At 35.8% G+C, this 25,409-nt stretch overlaps 1 protein-coding gene and 1 pseudogene across 1 annotated transcript; both read left to right on the top strand.

The window, feature by feature from the left end:
• Window positions 1–9,747: 9,747 nt before the first annotated feature.
• On the top strand, window positions 9,748–13,162 carry LOC145813321 (uncharacterized; annotated as a pseudogene).
• A 1,730-nt stretch (window positions 13,163–14,892) lies between these two features.
• On the top strand, window positions 14,893–17,820 carry LOC145813320 (uncharacterized). The gene is made up of 5 exons (XM_082908606.1): window positions 14,893–15,067; window positions 15,154–15,408; window positions 15,497–15,711; window positions 15,794–15,932; window positions 17,809–17,820. The coding sequence occupies exons 1-5, from the start codon at window positions 15,011–15,013 to the stop codon at window positions 17,818–17,820; spliced, it is 678 nt and encodes a 225-aa protein (XP_082764732.1). The 5' UTR covers window positions 14,893–15,010.
• Window positions 17,821–25,409: the final 7,589 nt, after the last annotated feature.

Below are 25,409 nucleotides of genomic sequence, written 5' to 3'. Positions count from 1 at the left end.
ATTGTTTTGTATGCAGAGTTTTTCTTTCTAAACCGAAAAATCAACGATGCACAAGTGACTAAAATTGCTGCTCCAACAACCATTGAAATGACTACTGCAAGAATAAAAGAAGTCAAGTAGTGTTATAATCTCTGACCAGTCCAAAAAAATTGTTAAGTAATGCAAGAATTATGTTGTTAAAAATCAAAACCAACTCAGTTGTTCAAAGAAAATTACTACAAACAAATATGAATCATAAACTATGTTCTAGTTATATGAAACTAATCATACATTGAACAAAGAAGACACAATGATTAAAAATTTTTGAACAGAGAAAACAAAATTTCAGTAGGATACCTATGGTAGTGTTCACATTCAATAGTTTCTTTCCACTTTCAACAAGATAACAACACACCATTAAATGAATAACAGTAGCCTAGTCTCCGGTAATAGAACATTTTATAAGCTTGAGTAAAATTCATTTAAAATTCTTAATTGTTTTTGGAATTTAAAAAATCTAAAATTTTTGATATATTGATTCGTGATTATGTTTCAATTTTAAATAGCGTATAACAATCCCAATCAAATAATTAAAGACAAATCGATACAACGATTTAACGTGAAAATAAATCACAATTGGAGCACCTCCAATTGTGATAAAAAAACCACGGGTTAAAACCACAAAATAATCCATTAATAAGACAACAAAGGAATTACATAAGTGTATCTTCAATTACCTAACGAGTCCATACCCGAACTGAACTGACCCCAATGCATTGCTAGAAATTAGGCTTTTAGAGGCGTTTTAAAAATGTCGCTATATGTCTCAAAAACGTCGCTAATTCCTTTTGTGACGCTTAGCTCCAAACACTAACGATGCGGCCGTCGCTGTGGGCTTATGGCGCTTTAAAAACGTCATTAGATTAGTATAGGTGACGTTTCTATAAATGCCACTACATGTGGTACCTAACACATGACGTCACACCGGTATTTAGCGACGGTTTAAAAATGTAGCTTTTTTACTATTTTAAAAATATAACCGTTGGCACTAGAGCGGCATTTGAAAAACACCATAATAGCTTCATTTTATTTTTTTTCCAAATTGCTAACTATGTGAGATTTAACTAAAAAAAATACCTATAAAATAGCATTAATGAAAAAAATAGTACACCGAGTGACTCAACTAAGTTGGACTTACAAATATTTGTTTAATTACTGTTCCCTCCCATCTATAATAGTACCCAATACAACATCCTTCATGAAAAAAATCCAACAAGTTCAATTCCAATAAACCAAGTAGCCATCTTATGCACAGCTCACAGCTCGGTTCACTAATTGCCCAACTGACTCATCTAAGCTGGACTTTGGGGCTAACAGAACCATACACTAAATTCTCATATAAGGGACAATTTTTGGGCCATGGACACGGGCAATAACTTCATAGAGGGAAATTTTGTACTCCCCAAATGGCGATGATGCCAAACCATTCTTCTTTTTGGTTTCAGAAACCTGAGCAAGAAAGAGTGGAATTGCCTTTGAATCCAAGTCTTTAACAAATGATTTCAGCATTTTCATTGCAGATTTTCTGTTATTTGCACCTTTCTCAAGATTTTCCAACTCTTGCCACAAAATTGGGCTCAGACTTCTACCCACTACTTATTTGTTTATTATTGTTTGTTTTTGTTAACCCTGAAAGAAAACAAACAAAAAAGAATGGGGGTTAAATAAAAGATATAAAAATAAAATTCACAACCATGCTTGCTTGATGCCGTCTGTATACATACAATTTCAATGAAAAATCATACAAGAATGAAGATGGGGCTTGGCCTTCAAAAAATTCAACATTGACATTGACATTGACATAACAGACGGTAACTTGGGTTTCCATAAAATTTTCAATGAAAATACATACACTACTACAAAAATGGTTAAAGATCACACTTTGACAAAAAAAAATATCTCACTTTTATTGAAAGTGTGATAAAAAAAATTAGATTGATAATTTAATCACACTTAATTTGATTGAGTGTGATAATATTTATATTTTATGTCACCTTTCAATTAAGTGTGATTATATATACATTTTTTTAATCACACCTTCTCATTAAAGTGTGATTACATATACACTATTACTTTTTAATCACACTTTTTAAATAAGTGTGATTATATATATATATTTTAATCACACATTCTAATTAAAGTTTGATTATTTATATATTGTTTAATCACACCTTCTAATTAAAGTGTGATTATATATACACTACTACTTTTTAATCACACTTTTTAAATGAGTGTGATTATATATATATATTTTTTAATCACACCTTCTAATTAAAGTGTGATTATTTATATATATTTTTAATCACACATTCTAATTAAAGCGTGATTATATATACACTATTACTTTTTAATCACACTTTTTAAATAAGTGTGATTATTTATATATGTTTTAATCACACATTCTAATTAAAGTGTGATTATTTATATATTTTTTAATCACACCTTCTAATTGAAGTGTGATTATATATACACTACTACTTTTTAATCACACTTTTTAAATGAGTGTGATTATATATATATATTTTTTAATCACACATTCTAATTAAAGTGTGATTATTTATATATATATTTTTAATCACATATTCTAATTAAAGTGTGATTATATATACACTATTACTTTTTAAACACACATTTTAAATAAGTGTGATTATTTATATATTTTTTAATCACACATTCTAATTAAAGTGTGATTATTTATGTATTTTTTAATCACACAATGTAATTAAAATGTGATTATATCTACATTACTACTTTTTAATCACACTTCCTAAATAGGTGTGATTGTATAAAATATTTCAAATTAATTTTTATATAAAATATACAATTTACAAATTTTTAATCACACTTAATCTGATTGAGTGTGATAATATTTATTTTTTATGTCATTTTCTACTTAAGTGTGATTATATATATATATATATATTAATCACACTTCTAATTAAAGTGTGATTATATATACATACATATATATAGGGTAAATTACACTGACACCCCCTGAGGTTTATGTTTATTACAGTTCTCCCCTCACGTTTTGGAAATTACATCTCCCTCCCTGAAGTTTAAAGTTTCACTGCAGATTCCCCCCTCAACAATTTAATTTTTTTAAAATACTAATTTTGCCCTTACTGGGTAAATTACATTGACACCCCTTACATTTTAGAAATTACAATCCCCTCCCTAAGGTTTAAAGTAGAATTACCAATTGCCCCCTCAGTTAGTATTAGTTCGAAAAAAAATTCATTGAAAAAAAAATAATTGGAAAAAAAATTATTTGAAAAAAAATTACTGGAAAAAAAAATAAATTGAAAAAAAAATTGTTAGTAAAATTTGTAAATTTCTATTTAAAAACCAACATAAACTTATTTTTTGAATTTATGTTTTTTCCTCAAATTTACAAATTGAGACAACCATTTATTAATCAAAAAAATTATCAAATAAGTTTTTATAATAGTTTTTAAAATTTTTGTAAATATATATTGAAAACTGAAAACGAAATGGTTACCAAACAGGCTTCAGATGGTAAAAATGTCGTAAAATTAACAAATAATTAAATAAGTTACCAACATAAGAAATGACTTATCAAAAGATTCTTAGGCTATGTATGGTTTGATTTTTAGAAAAAAAAATTTAAAAATTAAAAATTAATTTGGTTAAGAAATAAAAAATAAAAAATAATTATCATTTTTATATAATTTTATCTTTCAAGTTGATAGAAATAATTTTTTACAAATTAAATTGAAACAGCCATACGTATGTATATAACCTGCCCAAAAGTTAAAATGATAATTATTTTTTACCCTTAAATGATAATTATTTTTTATTGTTTATTTCTTAACCAAATTAATTTTTAATTTTTAAAAAGAATTTCTAAAAATCAAACCATATATGGTCTAAGAATCTTTTGATAAGTCATTTCTTACATTGGTAACTTATTTAATTATTTGTTAATTTTATAACATTTTTACCAACTAAAGCCTGTTTGCTAAATCATTTCATTTTCAGTTTTCAATTTATATTTACAAAAATTTAAAAAACTATCATAAAAACTTGTTTGATAATTTTTTTGGTTTATAAATGGTTGTCTCAGTTTGTAAATTTGAGAAAAAAATGTAAATTCAAAAAATAAGTTTACGTTGATTTTTAAACAGAAATTTAAAAATTTTATTAGCAAATTTTTTTTTCAATTAATTTTGTTTCAAATAATTTTTTTTCCAATTAATTTTTTTTGGTAAATTACATTGACACCCCCCTGAGGTTTATGTTTATTATAGTTCACCCCCTCACCTTTTGGAAATTACATCTCCCTCCCTGAGATTTAAAGTTTCATTACAGATTCCCCCCTTCAGCAATTTAATTTTTTTAAATCTAATTTTTCCCTCATTGGGTAAATTACATTGACACCCCTTACATTTTAGAAATTACAATCCCCTCTTTAAGGTTTAAAGTAGCATTACCAATTGCCCTCTTGGTTAGTATTAGTTGGAAAAAAAATTAATTGGAAAAAAATTATTTGAAAAAAAAGATTAATTGAAAAAAAAATTTGTTAGTAAAGGTTTTAAATTTCTGTTTAAAAACCAACGTAAGCTCATTTTTTGAATTTACGTTTTTTCCTCAAATTTACAAACTGAGACAACCATTTATAAACTAAAAAAATTATCAAACAAGTTTTTATTACAGTTTTTAAAATTTTTGTAAATATAAATTGAAAACTGAAAACGAAATGGTTACCAAACAAGCTTGATGGTAAAAATGTCGTAAAATTAACAAATAATTAAATAAGTTATCAACGTAAGAAATGACTTATCAAAATATTCTTAGGCTATGTATAGTTTGATTTTTAGAATTTTTTTTTAAAAAAATTAAAAATTAATTTGGTTAAGAAATAAAAAATAAAAAATAATTTTCATTTTAATATAATTTTTATCTTTCGAGTGGTTAGAAATAATTTTTTACAAATTTAATTGAAACAGCCATACGTATGTATATAACCTGCCCAAAAGTTAAAATGATAATTATTTTTTATTTTTTATTTCTTATTCACTCTTTTTCACACTTTATTTCTAAATGTGAATATATATTTATATATATATATATATAATCACACTCCTAAATAGTATGGTTGTATAAAACATTTCAATTTGATTTTTATATAAACTATACTATACAATTCGCGCCTTTATTCTACCCATACCCATACCCATGAATGAGAGAGACGACTCTTCCATTCCCCATTGAATTTCACAAACACGCATGTCCCTTCTCCTTCTCCTTCTTCTTGCCTTCTGTTTCTGAAACGAAGCCCTGTTTCATCAGCTCCAAACCACCATTGAAGTTATTCACAGCTCCGAACCACCGTTGAAGTTACTCAAATTTGTCTTTTGAAATCAAAAACCTCTTGGAATTTCTGGTGAGTTCTCTATTTTTTATGTCCCTTCTGTGTGTATATATTTATGATTTTGGTTATTATTAGTGAAATTTTATAGATATAGGTTTTTATGCCCCTTCTGTGTGATATAGGTTATTATTAGTGGAATCTGTAGGTAAGTTTTCAATACCCCCCTTTCCACGTTCAAGCTGAGTTCCTATGCCTTCATTAGACTCAAAGAACTGATGCTTCGTATAAGCTAAATAGATGCCGCAAAATTCTAGATCTAAGTTGGAATGTAAGCTCTTCCTTTCCGGGAAATCTTTATAGTGAATCATCGTCAATTACTACACATTTCAGGGTGTACTCAAAGAAACAATAAAGCATGCTAAAACTTGTCATGTGTGAACATTTTAGAATATGGGTGTTGAGGAAAACAATTAATTACTCCCAGAAAGGACTTGCATAATAAGACAAGGAGTTGGACTAATTAATTTTCTTCTCTGTATGTGTATTTATCCTCTTGTGGTATTGGATATGGATATGTATTTGATTGGTCTTTTAACTTGTTGGGTGTATTGTATTTGTATGTATGCTAAGGATGTGTATTTGGTTGGCCTTCTATATATTTTGGAATTTGCTTTTCTGTTCTTCCGTCGGTTCTTAATTATAGAAACTTGCTATGCTTGGATCATTTGAAGGTTGCTATCCTTCCTACTCGAACCAGACAAATGATGATTGTCACTCTTTGCAACCAGTGGTTGAGTGCCGAAATAGCGAAACTCACTACTTTATTGGCCTCTGTTAAGTGTCATTATACATATTTATTTTATAAATTTTCCTTTTCACCAAAGTAAAATTAAAATAAAAAAGGTTTGTTGTATCAACTTATCCATGTCATTTGTATCGATGGGTGTCCTGTGTCCAAGCACATGTAGCATTGCATTTAACATTGAAGTTCCAGATTAGCTGGTTAGACTAGTGAACCAGAAATTCCCATTCAAATTGGATGTGTTTTACATGGCTAGAAAGGGTAGATAGAGTCATGTTTTTCTTTCTCTATTTTTTTATGGTTTGGAAGGTAATAAGTTATGAACGTTAATTTTTCTTTGTTTTTGTTAAAGGTGACTTGTTTGCTCTGCAACACTTTCAAGTACTGATTCTATAACTCTATTAATTTAGAACATTTAGCAAAAAGGCTGGAGTTGATGAAGCTTCATTTAGTATTGGTTGGTACTTTGTAGTTCTTAACTCTAACTTAGATAGTTTATGCGGTTTGGTTGAGTTTTCAGAATTTGTTTCTAATTTTTTTTCAAAAACAAGTTCAGTTGAAAAAAATTAAAAAATAATCATTATTTTCATATGTTTTTCTCTTTATGGGGCATAAATAATCTTTGAAAATTTTAATTTTTTTTAACGGTGCATTTAAAAAAAAAAAAAAACACTAGTTTCTAGTTTTTCAAAAAGATTTCAAAAAACAAGTTTTGGAAACTCAATAGAATATGTAAGGAAAAAGTTTTGCATGTCAAAGGTGAGGCATGAACTGTTGTGCTTGGGTGCTTAATGATTTGGTCCCATGATGAGATGGATGTAAGCAAAAACTCATTTATCTTTAACTTGGAGATTGATATATAGAGAGAACAAAAATTGTCTGACCTCCCCAAAAAAATTCATTTATGAAAGGCTTGCTTTCTTAAAAAAAGAATTATTTTGTTTGGGTGAACCACATAAATCTCTTATGTTTCTTGTTTGAGTGTTTGATCTTCTTGTCCATTTTTAGATTAATTGTGTGTGTGATTGTTTACCCAAGTCGTGGAGATTCGTATTATTTATTAATTCCATAACAGAGTCTTCACATGCTCATTCATGGGATCTATGTTCAACACCTTTTTTTTTTTGTTTTTCAGTTTTGCTTGATCATGCTTGGTTGTTTATAGTCCTTGGTTGTTGAGGTAAATGAGGGAAAAAATATAAAATAATTAAAAATTATAATACCTAATAATTTTACGATGTAAAATTGTATAGCATAGGTGCTGTTGAGTGCTATCATGCCTACCCATTTCGAAAGTTACACCCTGTGCTGTTGCTCCTGCTCCTCAAATTGGTACAGCAACTATTCTTCAATTTCCTAAAAAATTGGAAACTTTTCTTTTATCTGTAGAGATGAATGATGGGAACCACAGTCTCTGTGGATATTCTCTGCATATCCTTTTGTTTACCGATCCCTTCGTCTTTGTCTTTGTTACTACTATCAGATACTAGACAAAGCCTTCTGTTGACTCTTTAATCCATCTAGGGGTAATCTTTAACATTAAACTTTAGTGCTTTTTATCAACTCTTTATGTGATAATTTGATAGGTCAATGTGAATGGACCTGCGGGTCTGTATACTTTACTATTTTTATCAACTCTTTATGTAACCAAAATTGCTACATGTACAACAACCTAGCCAAAACTATAAAATGCCGTAACTACATAGCAAAAAACCTTAAGCAAGTAGCAAAGATCACTCCAATAACTCAGAAGCTGGTAAGAAGTTTTAACTTTCAAGCACCAACAATGATTTTCCAACATTGACGACCTTGCTAGTGCCGATTTTTTTGCAACATGGGCTACTGTATTTTTGTGAAGAATTCAAATTAATACAATTCCGTTTCAGTCATTTGTTGTACTATTTCTTGACAAATTTCTATGTAGGTAAACTTCAACTATATGTAGTATATAGTCTTTTACACTTGTGAATCACACATTTTCCTAAAACTTCTTGTTATGCTAAGGCTTTTAATCTTGCATTATTATGGGCATTTTAGAGTCATATTTCTATAACTAGCTTCTTGTTTGGATAGGAGGGGTTTGATAATATGTTTATCAGTTGTTTGATGAAATGGTTATGTGAGATTGTGAACATATAGTCAGAAGCAGTGGCTAGTAGACAAGTTCTGTTGAGCTTGTGAGTTTGTTCGTTTGTTTGTTTGTTTGTCAAAAAATATTTTCCAAAACGAAATTGCTATTATGCTATACATACCATCATAATTTTTGTACAAGAGAGCATTTTCATTTAAAATATTCACGAGTAAATATTATGCATGGCAATGTTCTGTCACATTTCTTTAACACAAGTAAATAAATTGAGATGATAAAATACCAGTGTTTTTTATTCACAAAATTTATCTGGAAAATAACTAAGAAATTTATCTCAAATCCATGAGAGGTTTGGTAGAAAATTTGGTAAATCATTTGGGTTTCATAACATTTTTCTTTGGAGTTTGATTCATTTTAGATTTGGCTTGGCAACTAAGAGATTTAACCTTTTAACTTATTTATTTATTTACATATTATAAGAAATTTAAAAATTACTAAAATAGTCAATTTTTACAAACAGCTCTTAGTTATTTAAATTTAGAGAGATTTGATCAAAATTTTCTCATAATAAATTTTTAATACATTAAGGACATGCACAAAAAGTTTTTTTTAATAAGTCTAACAAATATCACTATTATCAGAATATTAAATTTTAAAATAATATAACTTTTGATGTAAATGTTGATTTTTAATAAAATTAATATTTTTAGAATTCTCTTATTAAGATCTATCAAATAAGATTTATGTAATTATTACTGTTAAAATTAATGTAAACAATGTTACTCTGTTTGACAGTAATATGTTACTCTATGTGATAATTACTCTATTTGAGAATAACATGTTATTTTGGTTCATAGTAATATGTTTCTCTGGCAATATTGTCCAAGAAAGGGAAAAATAGAAAAGAAAAAAAAGATATTTTATTTTGTTCTTATTCAATTATGTGTTTTCTCCTTAGAGGATTATGAAAAAATAAATAAATTGGGTTATTCTTTTCACCAAACAATGATCCAATGAAAGGATTTTGACTAAATTACTCTTAAATCTATCCATTAATTCAGATTCAGGTATGGATAAGATAGCATTTTTGGATAAAATATGTAAACCACCACCCATGTTTAATGGATGAAAAAAAAATCCTTTTGCACTCCACATTATGAGCATTTTTCTCTCCTTCATCTTGAGCGTCACCCAATCCCACCATTGTTTATACTTTACGAAATTGTTTAGACTTTATGGAATTATTATTTTTTTCTTTTTTTGACTTTGCAATTATTCATAGATCAGATAAATTATTTGTTATAAGATCTTGTATTTTATTTATTTATTTGTTGCAAGTTTGCTTGAGGCATTTAATGTTCTATCAAAGAAATTGTGCCTTATCAATGACATTCCTTTAAGGTTATCAACTGTGTAGCCTCTAGTTTATTATTTTATATTCTAATTTCTTTGTTGGTATAGGTATTCAAAAATACATTTAAAATGGACAAATCTTGGATGTTCAAGGATAGAAGATCAAAAGACTATGAGAATGGAGTTGAACAATTTCTTAATTTTGCTATGATCCGTGCAAGTGATCTTCAATCCATATGTTGTCCTTGCAGAGTCTGTGGAAACTTGAGAAGCCAACCTATTCGAGAGATTAGAAATCATCTCTTTTTCAATGGTGTTGACCAAAGTTATACCACATGGATATCGCATGGAGAAGCAGTCACTAGTGGGACATCACCATGTTTAAATGAACAAGATTTTTCCCAACAACAATTTGACCCGTCTCCCACAGACAATGTAGCTGAAACAATAGAAATGGTTCAAGATGCATACGATCATTGCACGGCTGATCCTGAAGTGTTCAAGAAATTACTTGAAGATGCCGAAAAACCATTGTATCCAGGTTGCACAAAGTTTACCAAGTTATCTGCATTGGTTAAACTGTATAACTTTAAAACTACGAATAGCCTATCTCACACTGGGTTTTCAGACCTATTGACGTTGTTGGGTGATATGCTGCCATTGAACAATGAAATACCATCATCCATGTATGAGGCTGGGAAGACGTTTGCTGCATTGGGAATGGGATATGAGAAAATACATGCATGTCCATATGATTGCATACTCTATAGAAAGGAGTACAAAGATGCAACTTCATGCCCTACATGTGGTACATCCAGATGGAAGTTGAAGAAGAATTCCACTGAAATAAGAAATGATGTGCCTGCAAAAGTTTTATGGTATTTTCCACCTATCCCAAGGTTTCGAAGGATGTTTCAATTAGCAAAAATAGTGAAGGATTTGACATGGCATGCTCGCAAAAGAGATTATGATGGCACAATGTGTCACCCAGCGGATTCTCCATCATGGAAGTTAGTAGACCACAAGTGGCCAGATTTCGCTGCAGAGCCAAGAAACCTTCGATTAGCTATTTCTGCAGATGGAATAAATCCACACAGTTCCCTTAGCAGTAGGTATAGTTGTTGGCCAGTTATAATGATTACCTACAATCTTCCACCGTGATTATGTATGAAGAGGAAATTTATGATGTTATCATTGTTAATATCAGGTCCACAACAACCTGGTAATGACATTGATGTTTACTTGGCACCACTAATTGATGATTTGAAAATGTTGTGGGAGGTAGGTGTTGAAGCTTATGATGCTTATAAAGAAGAACACTTCAGGCTGAAGGCTATATTGTTGTGGACAATTAACGACTTTCCAGCATTAGGTAATTTGAGCGGTTGTATTGTAAAGGGATATTATGCTTGTCCAATTTGCAGTGAAGGAACATGTTCTCACATATTAAAATATGGTAAGAAGAACATGTATGTTGGCCATAGAAAATTTCTTCCACGCTATCATCCATATCGGAGGCAAAAAAATGCTTTTAATGGTGAGCAAGAGTTTGGATTGGCCCCAATACCATTAACTGGGGAGGAGATATTAAATACGGTTGAAGGGCTTGTAACCATATAGGGAAAGAAAAATAAAAAAGCATTACATGTTGGTGGTACAAAATGTTGGAAGAAGAAATTATTATTCTTTGATCTTGAATATTGGAAGTACTTACATGTTCGACATAATTTGGATGTTATGCATATTGAGAAGAATGTGTGTGAGAGCCTCATTGGTACGTTACTTAATATTCCAGGAAAAACAAAGGATGGAATTAATTCTCGCCTTGATCTTGTAGAAATGGGTTTGCGTGAAGAATTGGCACCGCAAATTGGGGAGAAGCGAACATACTTGCCTCCAGCATGTTACACATTGTCTAAGGAAGAGAAAAGAAGAGTATGTACAACATTATTGGAATTGAAGGTTCCAGAAGGATACTCTTCAAATTTGGGAAGTCGTGTATCAATGCAAGATTTGAAACTTTATGGTCTAAAATCACATGATTGTCATGTATTGATGCAACAGTTACTACCTGTGGCAATACGATCTGTGTTACCTAAGCATGTGAGACATGCCATTATCAGGTTATGTTTCTTTTTCAATGCTATTTGTAACAAAGTGGTGGATGTGGGAAAATTAGATGAGATTCAAAAAGAGCTTGTGGTCACATTGTGTTTGCTTGAAAAGTACTTGCCACCTTCGTTCTTTGATATCATGGTGCATTTGACAGTGCATCTTGTTAGAGAAGTTCGACTTTGTGGACCAGTTCACTTTAGATGGATGTACCAATTTGAGAGGTTCATGAAGATCTTAAAGGGTTATGTTCGTAATCGTAATTGTCCTGAAGGTTGTATTGCTGAAAGTTACATTGTAGAAGAAGCTGTTGAGTTTTGTGCAGAGTACTTATCTGGAGTGGATGCAATCGGGATTCCTTCTAATAGGAACATGACAGTTGATGATGATATAGAAATTGGAAGGCCTTTATCAAGTGGTTATGTTGTTACTGTTGATCGTAATGAATGGGAGCAAGCACATCGTTATGTGTTAGAAAATACAAGTGACATTCAACCATACATTGAGTAAGAATATTTCATGTACATTTTTGTATAATTGTATTCTCACAAGTTAGAGATTTATCTCATAATATATTGCTTTATTGATGATTTGATAGGGAGCATATGGCTTGGTTGAAGCTAAAATATCATCGTCAATCAGAAAGTCAAAAATGGCTACAAATTGAGCATAACAAAACATTTATGTATTGGCTTCGTGAAAAGGTATTGGGGTAATTCAACATTTATCTTTTTCTAATAGCAAATATTATTAAGAAAAAGTTACCTAACTATTCAACCATATACAGGTCTCAAAGGAATTAAGTGGCCAAAATAATATCTCAAATAACCTGAAGTGGATAGCACAAGGACCTCGATTGGATGTTATAAAATTCCCTGGCTATATCATCAATTGTTACCGTTATCACACAAAAGATCGGGATAACTCACGAGTTAGCCAAAACAGTGGAGTTAGTTTAGTGGCAACAACAATGCATGTGACAGGTTACAAGGATAAGAACCCAGTGTTTACTGATATGAGTTACTATGGAGTTATTATTGAGATATGGCAACTTGACTACAATATGTTCAAGATTCCGGTATTTAAGTGTGATTGGGTTGACAACACAAAAGGAATTAGAGTGGATGAGTTGGGTTTCACATTAGTTGAGTTAGGGAGGATAGGCCATAAAGACGATCCCTTCATTTTGGTTTCCCAAGCTAAGCAAGTTTTTTATGTACAAGATCAACTTGATCCGAGATGGTCAGTTGTGCTAGAACCTCCTCAAAAACAATATTCTTGTGAAAAGGATGATGAGTTCAATGATTTTTGTATAGAGCATCATGGCTTTACAAAAGTTTTGCCAGAAGTTGAATAATTAGATGTGGTTGATGATTCTATGTCATCTTACATGCGAGGAGATTGTGAGGGAACTTGGCTCGATAATCCATGATGAAAAAAAAAATGTCTTTGTAAGAATGTATGTCTAAGTATTGTATTTTCATGTTAAAATGTTTGACTTATATTCATTTTCTTCATGTCTTTATATTTAATTGTCTAACTATTTGACATTTTTTCTTAAATTTTTATTTTATTTTATTCACAGGATGGATACTTCTCATGTCCTGCCTACTGATGGAGAGGATGCATGGTTACCAGCAACAGAACCAACATCTAATAAAAGAAAAGGCAGAGGTTCGACAACATTACTGGATGTCATAAAGGATAGGAGTTCTGATGTACGAAAAGCCATTGACTATAACAAGAATGGTCAATTGATTGGAAACAATTCAATCAAATGTTCAAGCTATCATGGGGTGTTGGCTCGCACAATGATTCCGATATGCTATAAAGACTGGTTTGAGGTGCCATCTGAACTGAAAGAAAAATTATGGAGTTGTGTGGAGGTAAGTAAGACACATAAACATGTATTTAAATGCAATCAAAATTAGAATTTTATAACGTTATATTTTTTGACTACTCAGTTAACATACAAAGTGGATGAAAGAAGTAAGAAAAATGTGTTATCTTCAATTTGTTCAAAATGGAGGACATTCAAGAAAGAACTTACCAAGTACATACGTGAAAACAAGTCCAATCCTGAGATCATATCAAACCCACCAGCAATTTATGGATTCATTGAACAAAGACATTAGGACTCATTTCTTGTAAGGCGACTATCAGAAGAGTTTGAGGTAAAAATAATCAAACTTTAGTTATTTAAAATGTTAGTATTAAATGCTAGACCCATCAAACTTCGTATTGTAATCTTGTAAATTTTATGTTTTATTTTATGACTTATTCACCTAAAAAAAATATTAAATGCTATACATTTGGATTAATTTTGTGTGTTACATTTTCAAAGATTTTGAGCCAGGTTCAAAAATGGAGACGAAGTCAAAATAAGTATAACCATGGAATTAGTCGAAAGGGCTATGCTCGCTTTCAAGAAGACTATGTAAGTGGTTATAAATTTTATTATTTAATAACAATTTTGATATCATTATTTTGAAAAATTGATGTATGTTTAATTGACAGAAACGTATGACCAGATCTACTGAAGATTTGGACAGAAGCGTTCTATGGAAAAAGGCTCGTCAAAATAAAAATGGAGAATATGATGACAAGACAATTATGGAACAAGCTGCGAGAATTGTAAGATATTTGTATGTACTGATTGCATTTATTTTATATTATCTTGACTGTTCATCTTTCTTATATAGTAATGTATTATTCTAGGATGAGTTGACCAAACAAAAAAGTGATGGGAGTTCAAAGATTGAAGGATGCAATGACATTCTAACTATGGCATTGGGTACTCCTGAATCTTCTAGTCGAGTAAGGGGTGTAGGAAATTCTGTCACACCTAGCACCTACTTTCACTTGCCTAGACGTGGGAATCAATCACATTGGGAGAAGAAGTGTAATGATCTTGAGACAGTGGTGGTACAATTGCAAGCTAGGCTTACTGCAATGAACAACAAATACCATATACACCAGAATCTGAACATGTTAGTTCAAACATCTTAAGAAGTGGTTATGAAGGAAATTTTCAGCCTGATTTTCTCTTAACAGAAAACAGAGTAAGAACTAAGGACGACATTCCACCCCAAGCTCTTACCCAAAAGATTATAAAGGTGTGTAGCATTTAGAACACCTAAAGTTATATTTTCTAATACTGTTAGTAATTTTATTAGTGCTTTTGTTGTTATCTGTGTGTTTGTTATAGAGCAAATGTTCAAACACATTGAAAAGTGGTGGTAGAGGCAATTTTCAGCATGATTCTTTATTAGAAGAAAATATGGTGAGAACTAAGGATGACATTCCACCTCAAGATCCTAAACAAAATAAGAGAAAGGTGTGTAGTTTTTATCTATTGATGTTATAATTTCTAATATCGTTAGTGATATTATTAGAAGTTACATTTTTAACTTTGTGTTATAGGGCAAACCATGTAAACTCGCGATAGGTTCCATTGAAAATATTGTTGCTCATGGTACGGTGTATGAGAGAATTGAACACAATGAAGCCATTCATACGGTGCCATTAGGAGAATCCAATGTACGTGTGTCTATTGAAGTTGTTATTCAAAAAGATGCCCCTCTTCCTATACCTATCCCAGATGAGATGCTTATTGTTGGAGAAGCAGTGGGATTTTTTGTTGCTTGGCCCAAAAATCTTGTATTGGTCGGTGATGAGGTAAAATATTCAAACTTAAAAACTTTATTACAATTTCTTAAAGTTAAAGTTGACTTATATTTGTTTATTTTGAAAATTTTAAACTTAGGGAGCTTCAATTAATGTTGAATGTGGAAAATATCAAGAGTCCATTCAATCTTTTGTTTCATTAGTTGAGCATATCAAGTATGATGAAGCCATAGACATTCCACTAGAGAAAGACATATTTGGGGAGGAGATCAATATCCAACTTCAAAGAGTAGACATGGAGTACATATGTCATGTAAAAGAATTATCTGTTACATGTATCATGTTGTACATAAGGTAAGGAAATTTGCTACATCAATAGTTATTTTTGTAGATTTTATGAATTACGAATTTAATTAAAATTTGTTTATTTTATTAGTCATCTCCATCAAGTGTTGAAGGCTTCCAATTGGAGGAAACAATTTGTATTTGTTAACCCTTGTGTCGTTAGTGGAAATATAGCGATCCCGGGTTTACCCTTGTTATACCGTGATCCGGACATGTGTCCGTGGATGTTGGTAGTTGTTTATTATCTTGTTTACATCCTTTCTTACTTTGTATTGAGTTATAGGATGTGTTGGGCGGGTTTGTTACAGGTTGGTTGAGTTTAGAAACCAAAACTAGTTGCCCAGATTTTTGGCCTGTACGCTCGAGCGGAGGTGTTGGCGCTCGAGCGTAGATTACGTCCATCCAGTATTTTGTTGTGCAGTGTTGTGAGCTCGAGCGTAGGGTTGGGAGCTCGAGCGGAGGCCTGGTTCTGCAAATGTGCTGAGCGAGTGCATTCTGAGCTCGAGCGGGAGGTTGGCCGCTCGAGCGGAAGTCTATGAGTGGCCGCTCGAGCGGGGTGTTTTACGCTCGAGCGGAGACCTGGGTTAAAGTCCCGAAATTGTGACTTTTCAAATCACTTTTTCACTTTCTCTTCTCTCTCTTACTTTTCCAAAAACACCATTGTTGAGTCTCTCACTCTAGACTCTACCTTCTCTCTAGGTTTTGATCTAGTAGGAGTGATTTACTCACCTTTGGCCTTTACAAAAAAGTTGTTGATCGTCGAGGGCTTCATTTTAATCTGAAAATCTCGGGTTTTGGAGCACGTTGGGTTTTGTCGTCTTCTCCTTTGGGACTCCGAATTTGAGGTAGGGATAACCTACTCCTCTCTATGGGTTTTGTCTTTAAATTTTGGTATTTTGAGATGTTGGGCTTGGTTTGGTAATTTTGTGAAAGTTTGGGGCTTTTGTGTAATTTTACAAAAGTTGGGGGTTTTATTCATAATAAACCTAGATGCATGTTTGGCATAGAAAAATAGAATGATTGTTGAATCATTGATGAAAATGGGACCTAAGGGTTGAAATAGTAATTATGGAAAATGGCCTAATTACATTGTTTAATTAATTGGGATAATTAATTGGTGAGAAATGAGGAAATGAAATGTTGATTGAATATCCATTTGTGCATTTATTTTCTGTTTTAGAAATAACTGCTTTGGGCTATCGGTGGAGGATAGTCGAGATTGTTGTAGACAATGCATGATGATTAGGTAAACGGAAACTAATCAATGGAATGTGTCATGGAACTTGACGGTTGATAGAATACATTAATTGCGTGTATTGTGTGATTGTATATAGAACCAATGTGTTTATATACGTTATGTGTAGAGGAGGAGATAGGGGATGTACTCCGCGGTTTAGGGGAAGATAGGGGATGTACCTCTAAACCGGATAGGTATTGGGAGGAGATAGGGGATGAACTCCGTAGACAGAGCTCATATGCTTGTCTAGAGAAGTGAAGATAGAGCTCATATGCTTATCTTTGTGAAGTGTGGATACAGCTTGTATGCTTATCTGTGGATATTGTTGATATACATATCTGTTGTAGAATGTGGATACAGCTTGTATGCTTATCTGTGGATATTGTTGATATACATATCTGTTGAGAATGTGGATGTAGCTTCTATGCTTATCTGAATGTGAGATATAGTTTTTATACATATCTATGGAAATGATGATAGAGCTAGCATGCTTATCTGTTGAAAAAGGGAAAATGAAAAGTAATTGGGACTTGTAAGTCGTTGACATAAATATGTAATTTATGTGATTGTATCAGTGTTGACCAACTATCAATTGCTAATGTTTTAGTCATTGTCCATGGTTGGTTTAGTGTGTTTCTACTGGGCTGTGGCTCACCCTATATGGGAATATCATTTTCAGGTACAGGAAGCATGCCACCTCCAAGGACATAGCTGGGAGGCTAGTGGCGGGCATAGTTTTGTCGTTTTACTTTTGATGTATTACATGTAATTTCAAGCCAAGGGCTTAATGTGTAAACGAGTTAGAACTCTTTGTTGTAACCAAGTGTTAACTTGGAAAGCTGTAAGCCCGTAGGGCATTTTGTTATGAGGTTAACATGTAATACTTACGTCATGGAAATTCTAATGAATGAAAGGAATGCAGTTAGTTTAAATGTAAATGCATGTCTTATCTGATGGGTTTATTGTTATTATTTTGAGGGCGTTACAACTTGGTATCAGAGCGTACCGGGTTCGAATACTTTGGGTACGTGGGAAGTGATTAGTATCACAATGGGTTTGTCTCGCTTGGTAGAGACTTAGATGTAGTGTCTTATGCTATGTGCTTAATTGATAACATGTTTATGTGACTATGTGGGTATGGGATTTAATTTCTGGGATATTGATTGGATCCTTGAGTTTCTGGGAGTCTTGTTGGAAAAGCACTTGATCAATGCTGTTTCTAACCGGAACTCTAGTAACGCCTCGGGACTATTATTATCCGGAAATGAAATTCGTAAGTGCTTATGTGTTTATGTGCTTATGTGGAGTGAATTACACTTGTCCATGCATTAGGACGTGAGTGTTTAGTTTCGGCACACCTATGAATGTGCTAACGTTCTGTGTTGCCTTTATTAGGATGTCAGGACGAGGAAGAGGTGCTAGGCGTGGTAGACCTGCGAGGCAGGAAGTACCGTTACAGGGTGAGATTCCGGCAGTGCAGGAGGGAGTTGGGCAGGCCAATGTGGCCGAGCCAGTAGGTCAGCAGGCTATGGGTGCCTTGGCCAGAGAGATAGCAGGAGCTTTAGGTATTCTTAGAGCTGGGAATCAGGCAGCTGAGGCAGGGCCTTCTTTCTTGAAGAGGGAGTTTTTCCGGTGTAATCCGGACGAGTTTATCGGGGATCCTAAAGAGCCGCTTAAGGCAGATGAATGGCTCGAACAGACAACGAAGACGTTTGAGATGCTTGGCATCGAGGACGGAGCACTGAAAGTGACCTTGGCATCCTTCCAACTGAAGGGAGATGCGGGTCAATGGTGGAAGTACGAGAGAGCTCGTGTTGGTGGTACTTGGGAGGCGTTTGTGAATGCTTTTCAGGAGAGGTTTTTATCAGCAGCAGCTAGGGAGAAGCTGAGGGATCAGTTTAGCCGGCTTAATCAGCAGGGCTTGTCAGTGGCCGAGTTTGAGGCTACTTTTACCAGTCTGTCTAGGTTTGCACCTGAACTGGTGGCGTCTGAGGAACGCCGTTGCTATGAGTTTGAGCGGAAGTTGAGGCGGGGCCTCAAGTTGAGAATTGGTGGGTCTTACATTCGAGAGTATAGACACCTGGTAGATGCTGCAGCTCATATGGAGCTTATGATGCAGGAGGAGGATGAGGGTCAGAGAGGCTCCAAGAGGAGCCAGGATAGTCAGAGTGATGGCAGGAGGCAGAGGGGTTCTAACCCTCAGCAGTCGCAGGGTGGTGTTGCTAGATCGACCTTCCCAGTGCCGAGTGCAGGCTCCGGGAGAGGTGGTCAGGGGGATTTCACCTGTTACAAGTGTGGCCAGTTGGGTCACAAGGTTTCGGTTTGCCCGCAGAAGGGTGGGGGTCAGAAAGCTGCTTCTTCTTCAGCTAGACCGCCGAGTCAGAGTTTGGGCAGGGGGCAGCTCCTGACTTGTTATCAGTGTGGACAACCTGGGCACATGAAGAGGTTTTGCCCACAGTTGAGTGCCACTTCGGGAGCGTCTGGTTCTAGGCAGACGCAGGGTTTTCAGCCAGCTCAGTCTGTGCAGGCCTCGAGGGCCAATCCGGGAGCTTCGTCATCCCAGTCTGTGCAGCAGTCTTTTGCTCCGAGAGGTGAGCAGGTAGACCAGGGGCCTACGGGGCGCGTGTATGCTGTTACCGCGCAGGATTTAGTACCGGCTCCATCAGTAGTGAGAGGTACTTTTCTGTTTTGCAACTCAGTTGCTAATGTGTTGATAGACACGGGTGCATCTCATTCTTTTGTATCTGCTGCATTTGCATCTGTTTTGGAATTGGAGTTAGCACAGTTAGCATCTCCTATTTGTGTGGTATCACCTTTGGGTGGTGAGTTGATTCTGAAACAGGGTGTTAGAGGATGTGATATAGAGGTCGCCGACTATAGGCTTCCTTTTCCGTTTGTTGTCATGCCCATGAAGGGTTTTGATGTTATTTTGGGTATGGACTGGTTATCGTCATACCGGGCTGTTATTGATTGCTACCGCCAGAGGGTTACATTATGTACCTTGAGCGGGGAGTGGTTCCATTTCTTGGGAGACCGGGTTGGTAGTGTTTTGCCACCGGGGTATGATTCGCGAGGGCGAAGTGAGCTTAGTGGTCTACTTGCTAGCTTTGAGAGTAGTAAGTGTGATGAGACACTGATTGTGTTGCCGAGGGTGGTTTGTGAGTATTCGGATGTTTTTCCCGAAGATCTTGTTAGTTTGCCACCTCACCGAGAGATAGAGTTCTCTATTGATTTAGTGCCTGGTACGGCGCCGATTTCTATGGCACCTTACCGTTTTGCTCCAGCAGAGTTGGTTGAGTTGAAAGTTCAGCTCCAGGAATTGCTAGATAAGGGCTTTGTTCGCCCTAGTGTTTCACCGTGGGGAGCACCGGCCCTCTTTGTTAAAAAGAAAGATGGTGCCTTGAGATTGTGTATAGACTACCGGAAGTTGAATCGGGCTACGGTTAAAAATAAGTATCCTATGCCCCGTATAGATGATTTGTTTGACCAGTTGAAGGGTTCCCGTTGTTTCTCTAAGATAGACTTGAGATCGGGTTACCATCAGTTGAGGGTCAGGGAGGAAGATATTCCTAAGATGGCATTCCGTACGCGGTATGGCCATTATGAGTTTCTGGTGATGCCATTTGGGCTTACCAATGCACCGGCAGTCTTTATGGACTTGATGAACCGGATTTTCCGGGAGTTCTTAGACCGATTTGTGGTTGTTTTCGTGGACGATATCCTTATCTATTCGTCTTCTGAGGAGGAGCACGAGGCACACTTGAGAGTGGTGCTTGAGTTACTTAGAGCCCATAGGCTGTATGCCAAGTTTGGGAAGTGTGAGTTCTGGCTGAGGGAAGTCAAATTCTTAGGCCACGTGGTATCCGGGAAAGGGGTGTCTGTTGATACATCCAAGGTTGAGGCAGTGCAAGATTGGGCACAGCCTAAGAGTGTGTTTGAGATCCGCAGTTTTCTGGGATTAGCTGGGTATTACCGTCGGTTTGTGAAAGATTTCTCCAGGTTAGCGTCACCGTTGACTAGACTGACTCGGAAGGGAGTCAAGTTTGTGTGGAGTGAGACTTGTGAAAAGTCGTTCCAAGAGTTGAAAATTAGATTGACCACCGCTCCGGTGTTGATTATTCCGGAGAGAGGGTTGGGTTATGCGGTTTATTGTGATGCTTCACGAGAGGGTTTGGGTTGTGTGTTGATGCAAGAGGGGAAAGTGGTAGCTTATGGCTCACGTCAGTTGAAAATACACGAGAAGAATTACCCCACACACGACCTAGAGTTAGCAGCTGTGATCTTTGCCTTGAAAATCTGGAGGCACTACCTTTATGGTGAGAGGTTCGAGGTATTCTCGGATCATAAGAGTTTGAAGTATCTGTTTACACAGAGAGACTTGAATCTGAGGCAGAGGAGATGGATGGAGTTCATCGAGGATTATGATTTTGAGTTACATTATCATCCGGGAAAGGCCAATGTTGTGGCCGATGCCCTTAGTAGGAAGACCATTAGTGATGTTGCTAGTATAGCCATCCGGGAATGGGTGATGTTGGGAGCACTTGGCGAGTTTGATTTGCTACTGGGCGAATCTGTTGAGGCTGCGGCTTTGTTTTCTGTCGTTGTGCAGCCTACACTTGTGATTAGAGTGTTAGAGGCACAGAGAGGTGACCTTGAGGTAGAATCCCTCCGAGAAAAGATCTCCAGTGGGAAAGTTGAGAAGGGTTTGACGGTGTATCCCGACCTGAGTGTGAGATACCGAGACCGTTTGTTTGTACCGGAGTCTTGCCGAGAGGAAGTACTCCGAGAGTTTCATCATTCGCGCCTTACGGTGCATCCGGGAGGTACTAAGATGTATCAGGATTTGGGTCGCCAGTTTTGGTGGCGGGGTATGAAAAGAGATGTGGCTGTTTTCGTATCGAAGTGCCTTACTTGCCAGCAAGTGAAGGCCGAGCATCAGAGGCCAGCGGGTTTGTTGCAACCCTTGCCTATTGCCGAGTGGAAGTGGGAGCATGTCACTATGGACTTCGTTGTAGGTCTTCCGAGGACTCAGCGGGGTAGTGATGCTATTTGGGTGGTTGTAGACCGATTGACTAAGTCGGCGCACTTTATTCCTATGCGCGTGAGAGATTCGGTAGATCACCTTGCCGACCTGTATATTCGGGACGTAGTGAGATTGCACGGGGTCCCAGTGACGATCGTCTCAGATAGAGATCCTCGTTTTACTGCTAGGTTGTGGCAGAGTTTGCAGAGTGCCTTGGGCACTAAGTTGACCTTTAGTACGGCCTATCATCCTCAGACTGATGGGCAGTCCGAGCGTACTATTCAGATCCTCGAGGATATGCTTCGGGGTTGTGTCCTGGACTTCAGCGGGACGTGGGAGAGGCACTTGCCATTGGTAGAGTTTGCCTACAACAACAGTTTTCAGTCTAGCATCGGTATGGCACCGTTTGAGGCCTTGTATGGCCGACCGTGTAGGTCTCCAGTTTGTTGGGCCGAGGTGGGTGATGCACCTTTGTTGGGTCCGGAGTTGGTTAGGGAGACGACGGAGAAAGTTGAGCTTATCCGTAGAAGGCTTGTTACAGCCCAGAGTCGACAAAAGAGTTATGCCGACCGTAGGAGGAGGCCTTTGGCGTTTGAGGTAGGTGATCATGTCTTTCTGAAGATATCACCTAGACGAGGCCTGATGAGGTTTGGGAAGAGTGGGAAGTTATCCCCTCGGTTTATTGGTCCTTTTGAGATCCTTGAGAGGATTGGTGAGGTTGCTTATCGATTAGCCTTACCACCGCAGTTGTCCGGAGTGCATGACGTGTTTCATGTGAGTATGCTTCGGAAGTATGAGCCAGATCCATCACATGTGTTGGATTGGACTGATTTAGAGGTAGATGAGGATGCCTCGTATGAGGAGAGACCGGTTCGGGTCTTGGATAGGCGGGATCAGGTCCTGCGTGGCAAGACCATTCCTTTGGTGAAAGTCTTGTGGAAACATCACGGAGTGGAGGAAGCCACTTGGGAACGTGAGTTGGAAGTCCGAGAGAAATATCCGGACTTGTTTGTTGATATGTAATCTTATATTTAAATTTTACATTTTTGTTGAACTTAAGAGCTTTTATATATGTCTTAAGTTGTGAAACATTGAAAATGTTTTGATTATTGGAAGTATGTTTTGGAACTTGCCTCATATGGAAGTTGAATGTAACATTATATGTGTTAAATATATTGTTGAAATTGGAAAGATAGTGCATAATGTTGATGCATGTTGAAAATACATATGTTGTTTACACATTGTGATATGTCTCTTGTTAAAGGGATGGGATGACCGGTAATGGGTCGAATTGTTGAATGTTCAAGTGTAACATTGTCTAAATTGGAGAAAAAGTTTTTTTTTGCAACTTGTGCTTAATTTCGGGGGCGAAATTCTTTAAGGGGGGGAGGTTATAGCGATCCCGGGTTTACCCTTGTTATACCGTGATCCGGACATGTGTCCGTGGATGTTGGTAGTTGTTTATTATCTTGTTTACATCCTTTCTTACTTTGTATTGAGTTATAGGATGTGTTGGGCGGGTTTGTTACAGGTTGGTTGAGTTTAGAAACCAAAACTAGTTGCCCAGATTTTTGGCCTGTACGCTCGAGCGGAGGTGTTGGCGCTCGAGCGTAGATTACGTCCATCCAGTATTTTGTTGTGCAGTGTTGTGAGCTCGAGCGTAGGGTTGGGAGCTCGAGCGGAGGCCTGGTTCTGCAAATGTGCTGTGCGAGTGCATTCTGAGCTCGAGCGGGAGGTTGGCCGCTCGAGCGGAAGTCTGTGAGTGGCCGCTCGAGCGGGGTGTTTTACGCTCGAGCGGAGACCTGGGTTAAAGTCCCGAAATTGTGACTTTTCAAATCACTTTTTCACTTTCTCTTCTCTCTCTTACTTTTCCAAAAACACCATTGTTGAGTCTCTCACTCTAGACTCTACCTTCTCTCTAGGTTTTGATCTAGTAGGAGTGATTTACTCACCTTTGGCCTTTACAAAAAAGTTGTTGATCGTCGAGGGCTTCATTTTAATCTGAAAATCTCGGGTTTTGGAGCACGTTGGGTTTTGTCGTCTTCTCCTTTGGGACTCCGAATTTGAGGTAGGGATAACCTACTCCTCTCTATGGGTTTTGTCTTTAAATTTTGGTATTTTGAGATGTTGGGCTTGGTTTGGTAATTTTGTGAAAGTTTGGGGCTTTTGTGTAATTTTACAAAAGTTGGGGGTTTTATTCATAATAAACCTAGATGCATGTTTGGCATAGAAAAATAGAATGATTGTTGAATCATTGATGAAAATGGGACCTAAGGGTTGAAATAGTAATTATGGAAAATGGCCTAATTACATTGTTTAATTAATTGGGATAATTAATTGGTGAGAAATGAGGAAATGAAATGTTGATTGAATATCCATTTGTGCATTTATTTTCTGTTTTAGAAATAACTGCTTTGGGCTATCGGTGGAGGATAGTCGAGATTGTTGTAGACAATGCATGATGATTAGGTAAACGGAAACTAATCAATGGAATGTGTCATGGAACTTGACGGTTGATAGAATACATTAATTGCGTGTATTGTGTGATTGTATATAGAACCAATGTGTTTATATACGTTATGTGTAGAGGAGGAGATAGGGGATGTACTCCGCAGTTTAGGGGAAGACAGGGGATGTACCTCTAAACCGGATAGGTATTGGGAGGAGATAGGGGATGAACTCCGTAGACAGAGCTCATATGCTTGTCTAGAGAAGTGAAGATAGAGCTCATATGCTTATCTTTGTGAAGTGTGGATACAGCTTGTATGCTTATCTGTGGATATTGTTGATATACATATCTGTTGTAGAATGTGGATACAGCTTGTATGCTTATCTGTGGATATTGTTGATATACATATCTGTTGAGAATGTGGATGTAGCTTCTATGCTTATCTGAATGTGAGATATAGTTTTTATACATATCTATGGAAATGATGATAGAGCTAGCATGCTTATCTGTTGAAAAAGGGAAAATGAAAAGTAATTGGGACTTGTAAGTCGTTGACATAAATATGTAATTTATGTGATTGTATCAGTGTTGACCAACTATCAATTGCTAATGTTTTAGTCATTGTCCATGGTTGGTTTAGTGTGTTTCTACTGGGCTGTGGCTCACCCTATATGGGAATATCATTTTCAGGTACAGGAAGCATGCCACCTCCAAGGACATAGCTGGGAGGCTAGTGGCGGGCATAGTTTTGTCGTTTTACTTTTGATGTATTACATGTAATTTCAAGCCAAGGGCTTAATGTGTAAACGAGTTAGAACTCTTTGTTGTAACCAAGTGTTAACTTGGAAAGCTGTAAGCCCGTAGGGCATTTTGTTATGAGGTTAACATGTAATACTTACGTCTTGGAAATTCTAATGAATGAAAGGAATGCAGTTAGTTTAAATGTAAATGCATGTCTTATCTGATGGGTTTATTGTTATTATTTTGAGGGCGTTACA

Source organism: Camellia sinensis, chromosome 15 (genome assembly GCF_055761805.1).
Source record: "Camellia sinensis isolate YWXY chromosome 15, ASM5576180v1, whole genome shotgun sequence".
Lineage (NCBI taxonomy): Eukaryota > Viridiplantae > Streptophyta > Magnoliopsida > Ericales > Theaceae > Camellia > Camellia sinensis.
The sequence above is the reverse complement of the archived record's forward strand: the minus strand, read 5'-3'. Positions and strand labels throughout refer to the sequence as shown.

Coding starts and splice junctions, on each gene's coding strand:
- LOC145813320 (XM_082908606.1), top strand. CDS start 15,011: ATGGTGAGAACTAAGGATGACATTCCACCTCAAGATCCTAAACAAAAT. Junction 15,068..15,153: donor CTAAACAAAATAAGAGAAAG/GTGTGTAGTTTT, acceptor TTTGTGTTATAG/GGCAAACCATGTAAACTCGC. Junction 15,712..15,793: donor TGTATCATGTTGTACATAAG/GTAAGGAAATTT, acceptor TTATTTTATTAG/TCATCTCCATCAAGTGTTGA.